Below are 14,896 nucleotides of genomic sequence, written 5' to 3'. Positions count from 1 at the left end.
AACGTCAGGCTTGATATTCAGTGAATAAACAGAATGTATCCCCTGGACTTTAAGAAGGGCTAACTCAGAGTTCTTGTTTGCTTCTTGTTGGACTCTGTGGGTGTATTATGTCAATTATTCACATCATTAAGTGGCCATACATTTGTTTTGCTCTATTAGTCTTGTTGTTGCTTGAAAACAACAAGGTCCCAGGTTGAAGAGGTGAAATGATGCAGGCAGGAAGAGTGTGGGAGAGAGAGAGAGAGAGAGAGAGAGAGAGAGAGAGAGAGAAAGAGAGTGTGGTTGTGGCCCAGGGACCATTCACACCTCTAATTATAGGTTGTTTCATCACTTCATCCAACTGGAGACGTAATTATGAAGACCCATAAGTGAGCATGTGGATCAATATACATCGAACTTTTGATAACAAATAAAACAGTTTAATACAAATGAAATAAACAAGGATATAATGAAAAGAAGTTATTGTATTTTAAGAAGGACTTTATTTCACAACCTTCGCTTCTCAGGCCTGCTGGATGTAGAAATCACAAATCATTTTGCTAATGATTCTTTTGTTAAGTGCAAAGATTCATAGTCACTGACTGTACTTCCTTCATTTTTCCTGAGCTAGCTGGCATCATCGTTCAAACCCACTACAGTGTACTTTCTGAGTGTCTTCAGTTTACACTTTTGTTGGTTCAAACTGTTTTGGTTAATCAAAAGACTTAAAGGGTAACTTTGGTATTTTTCAATCTGGACTTATTTTCCAATGTTTTGTTTCTAAATGACAGATGGGAACACCAACTTTTGAAATTTGTGCACCTTCAATTTATATCCACCAATGGTGCTTGTTTTGCCACTCATATGATTGTTTTAAGTGTCTGGTTATCAACTAGTTCAATCAACCCAGGATTTCCCAATCCAGCGATGTGCGCATTCACATAAAAGAGACAGTATTTGCACAGCATGACCAATCGCAAACATCTACCAGAGCCACATATTTTATATAAGTAGAGCAAACTATAATTCTCCATAAATATGAAGAACACAGACAAGGTTTTACAGGCAAAATGCAATACAGTCGCTGCTTCCTAAAACAGGAAGGAAAGCTGGCAAAAATATAGCCGACTGACATTCTAAATTAAATAAAATGTAACTAAAAAACAAACCAAATTGTATTGAGGCATACCAAATAACTAAAATGTCCACGCACACACAGACACACACACACACAGTGCATCATAGGTCAAATTTGATCTTTGTTGTATGTTCATCTTCAACACCTCATACAAACAGGATACAGTTTCTCATTCCTGATTGGACAACACTACGGTGATGAGATAGATGTTGATAAGTTTAAAGGTTTTCCACAGTGGTACAGGTAACCAAGAACACCCAAAGACAGAAGACCAGAGCACTGATGTGTGGACAATATTGAAGGTTTAAAAAAGTGGTTCCCAACCTTTTTTCCTTGCCCCCCACTTATGTCTAAGAAAAGCTGAGCCCCACCGCCCCCCTGAAACCGAAGTTGAGGTAACTCTCGAGATAGAGCCTTACTTTCTTTTTTGATACAAAGGAGTTATGAGCACTTTTACGTTTCTCCGCCATGTTTCATTCATAAAATAGTGATGCCGTGGCGGCAGGAAAGACGAGGATGATGGCAGCTACCAGCTGACCTGATGACAGCAAGGGTCCCAGGTTAAGAGGTCCCGGAGGTTTGGCCTACTAAGTAGCCTGCCAACAATTTTAAAAAAAAAAAAAAAAAAAAATTTATAAAAATATATATTTTTAAAAAAATTTTAAAAAAAAAAAAAAAAAAAAATTAACTCAACCTTAAACCAGATAAAGACTGGCGCGACCCCTGTGATCTTTGCCGCCCCCCTAAGGGGTGCCTGGACCCCAGGTTGGGAACCACTGGTTTAAAAAGGTATGATATATAAATTAACAGATTTTTTTCAGGATTTTTTTTTAACTGACAATGTTGACTAAAATATTTTATATACTGTAGATAATGCAAATCTGTGCATATTGCTAATACTATGAATTGAATTGAATTGTAGCAACCCTAAAACATGGAACCAGAAGTCACTTTCAACAGGACTAGTGTTGTGACTGCCATACATCCCTGCTATGAAATGGATGACTTCAATTTTATACTGACATTCCATTATTCCATTATATGTGTATTATTATATTTTTTCCTAATGTTGTCTGTTATCACAATATGTGGAAAAAAATTTTGTTATAATCTCAGCTCCACACTCCTACTAACTACCTTATTCTCTCTCTGGCTGTGGCTGACCTGCTTGTTGGTATCATAGTTTTTCCTTTCAGCATGGCATTCTCATATAGCTCATGTCTGTATCATGAGGATTTATTTTGCAAAGTACGAAGCAGTTTTGATATAACACTGAGCACAACTTCTATTTTGCACTTATGTTGTATTGCTATTGACAGATATTATGCAGTGTGTCGGTCTCTGACCTATAGAACTAAAATAAACCATTGCGTTGTTGTGATCATGATTCTCGTTAGCTGGGGGGTTTCTCTTCTAATTGGATTAAGCATCATAATTGCTGGATTAAACAATGATAAATGTGGGGAAAGGTGTTTCATTGATGTACTCATATTTCACAATATTGGACCTATTTTCTCATTTTACCTCCCAGTGATCATAATGCTCTGTATCTACCTGAAGATTTTCCTTGTTGCACAGAAACAGGCATGCAGCATCCACAACACAACCTGTCAGAGCAAAAAGTCTGGAGCAACTGTCAGTAAGAATGAGAGAAAGGCTACCAAAACTCTGGCTATCGTTTTAGGAGTCTTTCTTTTATTTTGGACTCCTTTCTTTCTTTGTATCACTGTTTTGCCTTTCAGTAATGACCCAGTGCCAGTTCCTGTGTTTGAAACACTTGCCTGGCTTGCACTGTCAAACTCCATGCTCAATCCCTTTATTTATGCTTTCTTTTACAGCTGGTTCAGATCAGCTTTTAGAATGATCATTTCTGGGAAAATATTTAATGGTGATTATGCTAATTCTAAACTGTCTTAACTTGAATAAATTACTGAACTAGTCTACGATAATAGTTAGCACAATGAAGATAATTGTCTTTACACTCTGTCATATAACATAACTAATCTATAGACCTACATTCTACTTAAAATTGCATATGTATGCAAACATGATGAAAATACTTACACAATCATTGTGTTTCAAATTAATCTTCCAACAAATAATGAGAAACCAGTTTACTTCGGCAAAATGAGGTGGATAAATTTAAGCAACAATTACATATACATCCCTGCTATGAAATAGATAACTTTAATTTCATACTGACAAAAACTCCTTCCATTATATGTGTATTATTATATTTTTTCCTAATGTTGTTGTCTGTTATCACAATATGTGGAAACATTTTTTGTTATAATCTCCGTCTTTTATTTCCAACAGCTCCACACTCCTACTAACTACCTTATTCTCTCTCTGGCTGTGGCTGACCTGCTTGTTGGGATCATAGTCTTTCCTTTCAGCATGGCATTCTCATTAAGCACATGTCTGTATGATGAGTTTATTTTAACAAATATTACATATATACATCCATCACCCAAGATTAAAAATATTATTTAGATCTTTTATTAAAAGAAAAAACATTAATGTAACCTGAGCCTGTTTGGTCATGTTGGGTTGTGATTTTTTCGTCGTGTTGCTATGATGATGACTCTATTGATATTGGTATCAATTAAATTGTAATGATTTGAGGTATTGAGGTAACATAAACAAAAATATCTTCAACACCAATCCTTGAATCTTGTCACTGACACTAATGGTTTAACAATGACATCAAACTGAGCCATAATATTTAGTTCAAAAATAGATTAAAGAAATCAATACTTGACCAATACAGAAAAGAATAGACCGAAAGATAGGAAAGGAATTGTAATGTAAAAGGTATTGTTGTATATTAATGTATTGTTGTAAGTTATTGTAAGACCTGAACATTTGTATGCTGTATTTGCATATCTATTTGCTTGTAATAATATGATTTTGTGAAATGGGGGCAGGACCAAATAAGCTATTTCCTTCCGCCTGCTCCTTCTCAAATTCATCCTTTTTTATTTTCCTGTTTTTGTTCAATTCTGATTGTTGTTTTATTTTGTGCTTTTAATTTTTTTGTTTCGTTTTCTTTTGCAACATTGTTGATTGTTTGAGACAAATAGTAAAAATGAAATGAAATGAATAAAGCAGTTTCATGTTGAAAAATGTCTGTTTCTCTGAAGCTGTTCGACTTGTTGGTGGAGGGGCTGCTGCTAAAGTTTGCTCATCTTTTTTTCTCTACTAACTTAAGACCCAGACATTCAGGAGGTTTTCACCGGGAGCTGAATTATCTGCAGAGGTCTCCTCCTCTCCAAAACAAGCTGATGCAGTGATTTAAACAGTAAAAACACTGAATAAAGCAGTTCCACTTCAAAAATCTGGGTTTCTTCAAAGATGTTTGGCTCATCGGCGAAAGGGGCTGTGAAAAAATACTCTAATGCTTTAATTGCGGTTATACAAAATAACCCTGAATATGTAAAAAAAATTACATTAAATTAGGATAGATTATTATTTAATAATTGTTGCAGGCTTACCTGAGATAACTTCTGTTGTGATTTGACATTCTAAATAAAATAAAACTGAACTAAAAAACAAACAAACAACAATATTAAATTGCATTGAGGCATACCAAAAAAACTAAAAACTCTGCGCACGCGCGCGCTCGCGCGCACACACACACACACACACACACACACACACACACACACACACACACACACACACACCATAGATCAACTTTGATCTTTGTTGTATGTTCATCTTCAACACCTCATGCAAACAGGATACAGTTTCTCATTCCTGATTGGACAACACTTATGGTGACGAGTTAGATGTTGATAAGTTTAAAGGTTCTGCACAGCTGTAAAGGTAACCAAGAACACCCATCAGGACTGATGCATGGACATGATCTTGCTGGCAGGTATGATATAAGGAAATATGTTTTTAATGTTTTTTCAACGCCAAGTTTTGCATATTGCTAATATTTTGAATTGTATTGAATTGTAGGAACCCTAAAACATGGATCCAGAAGTAACTTTCAACAGGACTAGCGTTGTGACTACCATGCATCCCTGCTATGAAATAGATAACTTTAATTTCATACTGACAAAGACCCCTTCCATTATATGTGTATTTTTATATTTTTTCCTAATGTTATTGTCTGTTATCACAATATGTGGAAACTTTCTTATTATAATCTCTGTATTGTATTTCCACCAGCTCCACACTCCTACTAACTACCTTATTCTCTCTCTGGCTGTGGCTGACCTGCTTGTTGGGATCATAGTCTTTCCTTTCAGCATGGCATTCTCATATAGCTCATGTCTGTATTATGAGGATTTATTTTGCACACTTCGAGGCGGTTTTGATATAACATTGAGCACAACTTCTATTATGCACCTGTGTTGTATTTCCATTGACAGATATTATGCAGTGTGTCAGCCTCTGACCTATAGAACTAAAATAAACTATTGTGTTGTTGTGATTATGATTATGGTTAGCTGGGGGAGTTCTGCTCTAACTGCAATAGGCATCTTTTTTGCTGGATTAAACCATGATAAATGTGGGGAAAGGTGTTTCATTAATGTACTCATATTTCACAATATTGGACCTATTTTCTCATTTTACCTCCCAGTGATCATAATGCTCTGTATCTACCTGAAGATTTTCCTTGTTGCACAGAAACAGGCACGCAGCATCCAGAAAACAACCTGTCAGAGCAAAAAGTCTGGAGGAACTGTCAGTAAGAATGAGAGAAAGGCTACCAAAACTCTGGCTATTGTTTTAGGAGTTTTTATTTTATTTTGGACTCCTTTCTTTCTTTGTAACACTGTTATGCCTTACAGTAATGACCCAGTGCCAGTTCCTGTGTTTGAAACACTTGCCTGGCTTGCACTGTCAAACTCCATGCTCAATCCCTTTATTTATGCTTTCTTTTACAGCTGGTTCAGATCAGCTTTTAGAATGATCATTTCTGGGAAAATATTTCTTGGTGATTATACTAATTCTAAACTGTCTTAACTTGAATAAATGACTGAACTAGCCTACAATAATAGTTAGCACAATGAAGATAATTGTCTTTACACTCTGTCATACAACATAGCCTAACTAATCTATAGGCGTACATTCTACTTAAAATTGCATATGTCTGCAAACATGATGAAAATACTTACACAATCATTGCGTTTCAAATGAATATTCCAACAAATAATGAGAAACCAGTTTATTTCGGCAAAATGAAGTGGATAAATTTAAGCAACAATTACACATCCCTGCTATGAAATAGATAACTTTAATTTCATACTGACAAAAACTCCTTCCATCATATGTGTATTATTATATTTTTTCCTAATGTTGTTGTCTGTTATCACAATATGTGGAAACTTTTTTTTGTTATAATCTCCGTCTTTTATTTCCAACAGCTCCACACTCCTACTAACTACCTTATTCGCTCTCTGGCTGTGGCTGACCTGCTTGTTGGGATCATAGTCTTTCCTTTCAGCATGGCATTCTCATTAAGCACGTGTCTGTATCATGAGTTTATTTTAGCAAAAATTACATATATATCCATCAAACACCCAAGATTAAAAATATTATTTAGATCTTTTATAAAAAGAAAAGCCACATTAAAGAAACACAATTTAGTTACTTTGATATTGAATCTAAATTTAGTAAGATGGAAGTTTATTTGTAACCTGTGCCTGTTTGGTCATGTTGGGTTGTGATTTTTCCGTTGTGTTGCTATGATGATGACTTTATTGATGCTGGTATCAATTAAAATTGTAGTAAGTTGAGGTATTGAGGTAACATAAACAAACATATCTTCACCACCAATCCTTGAATCTTGTCAGTGACATTAATGGTTTAGTAGATTTTTGTAGTCCTGTCAACGGTGAATATTTACTTACATTGTTAAACGTACAATATGTCGCTAAGGGAATAGGTTCGGCTGCTGATAAAGTTTGCTCACCTTTTTTTTCTTATAACTAATGACCCAGGCGTTCAGGATGTTTGTACCTGGATCTGAATTATCTGCATAGTTCTCCTCCTCTCCAAAACAAACTGACTCTGTAATTTAAACCACTTACAACACCAAATTATATAGTATAGAATGAAATAATCTGAGTTAAAATATAAGAAATATAAAAACAAATTAACTAACATAATGAGGGCATGTAAGAAGGATTATTATAATAACTTACTAGAGAATAACAAATATAATGTGAAAGCAATATGGAAAACAATAAACACTATTATTACAAAAGACTTAATGGACTATTTTGACACCAAAGTTGAACCTATCTGTGTTACACTGAGTGAAATGAAAGTCTCCCTGACTCATCTAGGAGAACATGTTTCAGAAATGGAACAGCGTGTGGGAGCAAATGAAGACAACTCAAGCAATCTCCTCACTCGGGTCGAAAAACTGGAAAATGAGCTTCACTTAATGTCTAAAGTGGAAAATCTAGAGAAGAGGAGTAGATCCCTAAATCTGCGCTTCATCGGGGTACCTGAAGGTGTTGAAGGCCGCGACATGCTAGATTTTATAACCCGTTTGAGCCCTCAAATCCTGGGGCAGGATAATTTCCCCACTTTGCCTGCCATGGAAAGAGCGCCTCGTACTCCCACACTTCTTCAGGGCGACAAAACCCAGTCCGCGGCCAATATTGATTAAGTTGCTAAACTTCCAGGATAAGGTGAAGATCCTTCGGCTTGCCCGGGGAAAAAAAGAGCTGCTATTTAACGGGAGTCGCATCTTTATCTATCGGGATTACAGTGCCGACCTGACGAAAAGGCGTCGCTCCTTTGACCCGGTTAAGCGGAGGCTCCGTGAACTCCAACTGAGGTTCTCCCTCCGGTATCCCTGCACACGGAGTGCGATTTCTGATGACAAAGAGCAGCTTTTCACTGATCACAAAGCTGCAGAAGCTGTCTTTATGTCCTCCTCCATGAACTCCTTTCATCAGCCTCCACAAGATTGATGGTACGACAACCTGCTAAGGTAAGTCGCAAAAAGAGCCATGTCAGTGTATGACCAGTCACAGTGCCTGACTTTTGGAATTATTATATGTGTTCATGCCTTTGTTTTATCTTACAATTTGCTACTATGCCGCAATTTTTTAGTATTGTTTACACTCAACAGGTTGCATCGCCACTGAGACGTGTTTTGTTTTGCTGCCGTAAAGAGGCCTAATGTCGTAAAAAAGAAGGAATGAAAATATAAATGAAAATTGGCAACCTTTTGACTAGTTTAGGCTGGTGGTAAATTAATTACTTTTTTTTCTTTATTAAAACTATATATTAATGCAGAGATCTGTCAATGGATTCTTTTTTCTTGTTATTTTTTTTTCTTTTTCTTTTTTTTTCTTTGCTAATGAAGCCTTATGTAGCAGCTGTTTTAATTTATGTCTATCAGGCACCTTAGTGATATGGTCACTCTCTCTCTTTCTGTTTCACTTGCTACATATTTAGTTTATCCTTACATTTTGACCTGTGCTCACATCGCAAATTGTGAGTCCTCTCTCTGAGTGTTTTGCTCAGGTGGCCATGGGTTGGTCTTTGTTGTTTTTTCTTTTCTTTGTGTGTTTTTATGTCTGTCTTTTATGATTTGTTTGTGTGTTCTGTCCATGTGTATAAATGTTACAGATTTTTATTATCTCATAAGCTCCAATCTGATTATTTGGACTTTCCTAGCTCTGACATATCTTGTTATCGGTCACTCGCTAAACTTTATACTTCATACTGGATAGTGTTAAAGGATTAAAAATAATTCATCTCAATATAAGAAGCCTCCTACCAAAAATTAACCTACTTCAAGCATGGGTTGAATAGTACAAACCAAATGTTATTACATTATCTGAAACCTGGCTCACCGATAAAATAGGTAGCAATGAAATAGATTTCAAAGACTATGTCAATTACAGAGCTGATAGAGCTTCCAGGGATGGTGATGTAGCCACATATGTGTCCTCTCTCTTGGTCTCTGAGTTAATTGTCCCTGATGTTGATCCATCTCACTTTGAGTGTATTTTTGTAAAGATAACCCTGCATGATAATAAATACATAACTATTGGTAACATCTAGACCTCCCTTTGCACCAGCGGAATCATTTAATTGTATCATTTCTACTATTAATTCAATTAAGTGCAGAAATTAAATTATCTTACTGGGAGACTTTAACAAGAACTGGACTGATAAATCCTCAAAAGAAAGAAACCTTTTTGGAAACTTAAACCTAACCCAGCTCATCAGAGAACTCACCCGTGTTACCCCCCGGAGTCAATCTCTTCTTGACTGGATATTGGTTTCTCATCCAAACCGATTCATTAAAGCAGGAATTATGTCCGACTGTTTCAGTGACCATGCCATTGTATATTGCATCTGGAAAATTTAATTGCAAAAAATACCACCCAGGTTAATTAGAATTGGGCAATACAAGAAATTAAATATAAATCATTTCATAAATGACCTGATTTCAATTAATAATAGGTTTCATCTTATTCCAGATGTAAATAATGCATGGGACTTTCTATATTCTGAATTTATTAAAATTGTAGATAAACACACTCCCATGAAAACCACTAAAGTTAAGGGTGTGCATCTTCCATGGATAACATCTGACCTTATAAGTATATTTAGACAGAGAGATAATGCCTGGGCTAACTTTCATAATACCAAAGATCCGACTGACTGGGAAAGGTATAGGCAATTGCGAAATCATAGTAAAACTATGTCCAGAAATGCTAAATCTAGCTATTATAAGGAATCCCTTGTACATGACTTTAAAAATCCTAAACAGTTTTGGAATACAATTAAAGATATAATTAATACATCCAAGAAACCCTTACCTACTAAACGTATGTAGCAGCATAGAAATAGGGTCGTCTTGCTGCAGTTAATTGCGCCTGCTGAGCACTAGGGTGGCAGTACATAAGTACAGCCCTCCTTTTCGCGCTCCCACTGATCATCCCACATCATTTCAGAGTCAGGTGTTTGTTTATGCAGGTAATGCTCCGTGCTACTGCTGCGGCTACTGCTTTGTTTCGTTTTATTTATCGCTGTGCCCTTATGCTTAAAGGAACACGCCGACTTATTGGGAATTTAGCTTATTCACCGTAACCCCCAGAGTAAGACAAGTCGATACATACCCTTCTCATCTCTGTGCGTGCTATAAAGCTGTCTGACGTCTCCAGCGGCATTAGCCCATCACAGAACAGGCAGGTGAATAGTTCCAGTAATCCTACTGCTCCGAATAAGTGACAAAATAACGCCAACATGTTCCTATTTACATGTTGTGATTTGTGAGAATAGCGTGTAGCGTTAAAAACAACGTGGACGTGAGACACAGCCGTCTTCTAACCGTAAACAAACCGGGAACTATATTTTCAGGCGGAAGAATATAGTACTTGGGCGGAGTGATATGCTCGCAGCAAGCCTGTCTGAGAATATAGTTCCCGGTTTGTTTACGGATAGAAGATGGCTGTGTCTCAGGTTACGTTGTTTTTTGTACACGATGTGACAAATCACAACATGTAAACAGGAACATGTTGGCATTATTTTGTCACTTTTGTCACAATTCGGAGCAGTAGGCTAGTTGGAACCAGTTACCTGCAGGATCTGTGCTGGGGCGCTAATGCTGGCAGTCGCGCCAGACAGCGTTCCACCACCAGCTAATTGGGGCCGCTGCTGTTTTGTCTCTGCTGTTAACTACACAGCCTACTCTCTGCTGCTAAATATACAGCTTTGTTCTGCCGCAAACTACACCGCGTGTCTCTACTGCTTGGTGGCGTTGTTGTTGCTGGCTTTTGGGCTACAGTTGGCTTGCATGGTGGATTGCCGACACCAGACTTTTAACCTGTTTATTTCTTTAATTTTAGCCAAATGACTGTGAGGAGTTTATCATTTAGTTTGCATTACTTTTTTAGTTTTCTTTACTTTAGTATTGTTTTAAGTAAATTGTTTAATTTTCTTTACTTTATTATTGTTTAAGTAAATTGTTTTGTTAAGCTGATTTTGTGAACTAGTTCCTGTTTTATGTTATATGTTTTGTTGTACATTTTGAGGTTAATTATTTCTGTTGTAACCTCTTTTTGTTTGTCCTTCTCAGTGGCTGCAGGCAGGTGGTGGTGTCCTTCCTGCTTGTGTGCCATGCTTTTTTGGATTTGGTGATATCACTGTGTGTGACTGCCACGTGTGTCTGGGTGAACCGTTTTTTTCTTAAATTTAGTTTTATTAGTTCTCCTTCCCCTTCACCTGCTCTTCCCACCAGTAGGCCTCAGCCCCTGATTAGGCTCCTTCTTTTCTTATTTGGGATGAATGCTAATTTTTATGATAATATATACATATTTTATTAAATAAAGTATTTTTGTAAACTGGGAACCACGTGTCTTGCCTGTCGAGTGGAACGAACCTGTGTTTTTGATCAGTATAAAATAATTCCTTGGGTGCAATTCCCAAGGTGGCGTTGTCGAGCAACCGAAGATTCACATTGAGAGCCTCCATGCCGCCACACTTACAGTCAATAATATAATTTTACAAGACCCACTACTAATTGCACAAGCGTTCAATCAACATTTCTCTCAGGTATCTTCAGGTACAGTTCCCAATCTTTGTATTGATTGCCATTTAAACAATTTCCTGCCCAGTCTTAGTTTCTCTTTAAAGCATATAACACCTGTGGAGGTACAAAATGCAATCAATGGTCTAAAAATGAGCAGTGGTCCTGGGTTGGATGGCACTGAAACGAGATTTCTCAAGTTATCAGCTCATATCATTATGTATCTGTTATGTTATCTCTTTAATCTCTCTATTACTCATCATTAATAGAAGAAAATAAGAACAACTATGGGTTTCTTGTCAGCACTGTAGCCAGGCTAACAGAGAGTCACAGCTCTAGTGAGCCATCTATTCTTAAAGCTCTGAGTAATGACAGCTTCATGAGCTTCTTTAATGATAAAATTATAACAATTAGAGATAAAATCCATCACCTTTTTCCCTCAACTTCTAACGGTTCACCTTTAAACGCAGGACTACTAAAAAGAACGACTAGACCTGACATAGACTGCTTTTATCCTATAGACCTTCAACAATTAATGTTAAAGGTATCTTCAGCTAGATTTATTATACTTAGTGGAACTATAATCTCTACATTAGTCAACTTGGTGTGTTTATACGCCCCCAATGGGGATGATCCTGCCTTTTACCAACATTTCGTTTTAACTATGTCAGCTTATAGTGGCCAGTGCATCACCGGAGGAGATTTTAATTGTGTGATGCATCCTGCGGTAGATCATTCAAATAGCTCCGACACTTCCCACCAACAAGCCAGGAAGACGATTGGAAAGTATATAAACGATCTTAATTTAGGGGAGATTTGGAGACAACTTTATCCGAGCAAGATTGAGTATTCATGTTTTTCTGCTAACTACAAAACATACTCTCGGATAGATTTCTTTTTGGTTTCCTCTGGTCTGGTATCTATGATTCAGAATTGCTGGTATGAGACTATACTACTCACCTACCACGCCCCAATTATTTTATCAATTAAGTTTCCCAATTATTATTCATCTCCACTTCCATTTCGTTTTCAAGCTAAATGGCTGAAGTCCGCAGAATTTGAGAAATTTCTTGAAGAAAAAATAACGGAATATTTTAATTTTAATAAAGACCAGACCAGTGCATCAATAAAATGGGAAGCATTTAAAGCCTATATAAGGAGGGAAATAATGAGCTACACTTGGCACAAAAATACATATAAATAAATTGAAAGACATTGACAAGCAAATAAAGGAACTGCAGGACCAGCTATATTACTGTGATGACACTGAAAAATATAAAAAGCTTCTCATATTAAAATCTGAATATAATGAACTCACTGCCAATACAATAGCAACTAGTTTAATGTGGTTGAAACAGTCATACTATGATCAGGGTGAGAAGGAGGAGGCTTAAAAAAATACAGACAAGTAGGGCTATTAACTCAATTGTACTTGACAATGGAGAGAATTTAGTGGATTCAAAATGTATAAATGATGCTTATTTCAGAATATTATGAAAAGTTATATAAATCCCAATATCCAGATTATATGGATAAACAGGATCAGTTTCTGGACCAACTTCAATTCCCAACCTTGTCAGAGGAGACAAAAAATGATTTAGATGGAAAACTGAGCATTCAAGAACTTAAGGAGGCACTCACCCACATGAATACAGGCAAAGCCCCTGGCCCGGATGGCCTGCCTATTGAGCTTTGCAAGAGATTTTCAGATAAATTGTTACCTCATCTACTTGAAATGTATAATGAGTCCTATGAGAAGGGTATTCAACCCCCATCCTTAAGATTGGCAGCCATTCCACTTCTGTTAAAACCAGGTAAAGCCCCGACAGATATGGGCTCATACAGGGCTATATCCTTGATTTCATGTGACACCAAAATACTATGTAAGGCTCTGGCTCGGAGGATTGAACCAAATTTCGAATGACCAAGATGGATTTGGTCTTGGCCGCCAAGCTTTTCACAATTACCGCCAATTATTGAATATATTATACGAAAAACAATTTGCCATTGATCACGCCTTTCTGTCATTAGATGCCGAAAAGGCGTTTGATAGAATCGAATGGTGTTATCTTTTTGGGACACTCAAAAGATTTGGCTTGGGAGAAAAATATTTGAAATGGATCCAATTACTATATTCAGAGCCCATAGCCAAAGTTGTAACAAACAGCCAGTTATCGAGACCTTTTAGCCTATGTAGATCGACACGACAAGGATGCCCATTATCTCCCCTTCTTTTCTTGTTTGCTATTGAGCCACTTGCTATGGCAATACGTAATTCCCCTGATATTACTGCTATTCAAATCGGAGGAACATAACATCGCTTGTCTCTTTTTGCAGATGACGTCGTTTTGTTTTTAACTGATCTAGGGAGGTCTGTCCAGGCTGTGGGCCAAATTCTGAAGGTGTTTGGTGAATTCTCAGGGTATAAAATTAATCAAAAGAAAAGCTCCCTGTTAATGCTGAACAAAAATAACCCTACAATACAAACACAATTCACATGCAACTATGAAGACTTCACTTACCTGGGAATTAAAATAAATCCTGACATAAAGAAGATTGTATCTATTAATTATGATCCCTTAGTAAAAAACGATATTGGACTTCTTAGAAAGATGGGATGGGATGCCAATTTCTATGATAAGTTGCATTAATATTATTAAAATGTCCATTCTCCCAAAATTCTTATATCTTTTCCAGTCCATCCCCTTACACATTCCAGCCTCCTTCTTTTCCTCCTTGAATAAAACCCTTACCAAATTTATATGGAATAGTAAACGCCCCAGGCTGCGGCTCTCCCTTCTATATCTGCCATATGACCGAGGGGGGCTTAGATTGCCTAATGTCAAGTTGTACTATTGGGCAGCTCAACTTTGTGCTGCTACTTATTATTTTTCTATCACTGATACACCATCTTGGATACACATTGAGAACAATACATTGAAGCTACCTTTGACATCGTATCTTTATGCAGCCGAAATTAAACAATTATTAAAAAACACGAAAAATCCTTTTCTCAAAAACACTATATGAATCTGGCACCAATCTCATGCTGCCTTATCGGAGGTATCTAAGCTCTCATGCTTGTCACCAATTTGGAGAAATTATAGATTTAAACCAGGAATAGAAGACATGGGGTTTAGAATTTGGCTGAATAATGGTTTGAATAAAATTGGGGACCTATATAGTGATGTGTTTTGAGCAATTGGTAAATAAATATGGTTTGCCCCAAAAACATTTTTTAGTACTTACAGGTCAGAAGTTTC

At 36.8% G+C, this 14,896-nt stretch overlaps 1 protein-coding gene, 1 long non-coding RNA gene and 1 pseudogene across 2 annotated transcripts; 2 read left to right on the top strand and 1 right to left on the bottom strand.

Moving 5' to 3' along the window:
- The first annotated feature begins 2,114 nt into the window (after positions 1-2,114).
- On the top strand, positions 2,115-3,034 carry LOC120546391 (annotated as a pseudogene).
- Positions 3,035-5,227: 2,193 nt separating this feature from the next.
- On the top strand, positions 5,228-6,097 carry LOC120546390 (trace amine-associated receptor 1-like). Its single transcript, XM_039781317.1, has 2 exons — positions 5,228-5,423; positions 5,496-6,097. Exons 1-2 carry the CDS (start codon positions 5,228-5,230, stop codon positions 6,095-6,097), a joined length of 798 nt encoding a protein of 265 aa, XP_039637251.1.
- A 187-nt stretch (positions 6,098-6,284) lies between these two features.
- LOC120546263 lies at positions 6,285-8,247 on the bottom strand. Its single transcript, XR_005636847.1, has 2 exons — positions 8,173-8,247; positions 6,285-8,073 (listed from the first exon to the last, which is right to left on the bottom strand). It is a non-coding gene; the product is annotated as an uncharacterized LOC120546263 (long non-coding RNA).
- Between the last annotated feature and the right edge of the window lie 6,649 nt (positions 8,248-14,896).

This window comes from Perca fluviatilis, chromosome 18, assembly GCF_010015445.1.
Source record: "Perca fluviatilis chromosome 18, GENO_Pfluv_1.0, whole genome shotgun sequence".
Taxonomy (NCBI): Eukaryota; Metazoa; Chordata; class Actinopteri; order Perciformes; family Percidae; genus Perca; species Perca fluviatilis.
This window is presented reverse-complemented; position numbering and strand designations above follow the sequence as displayed.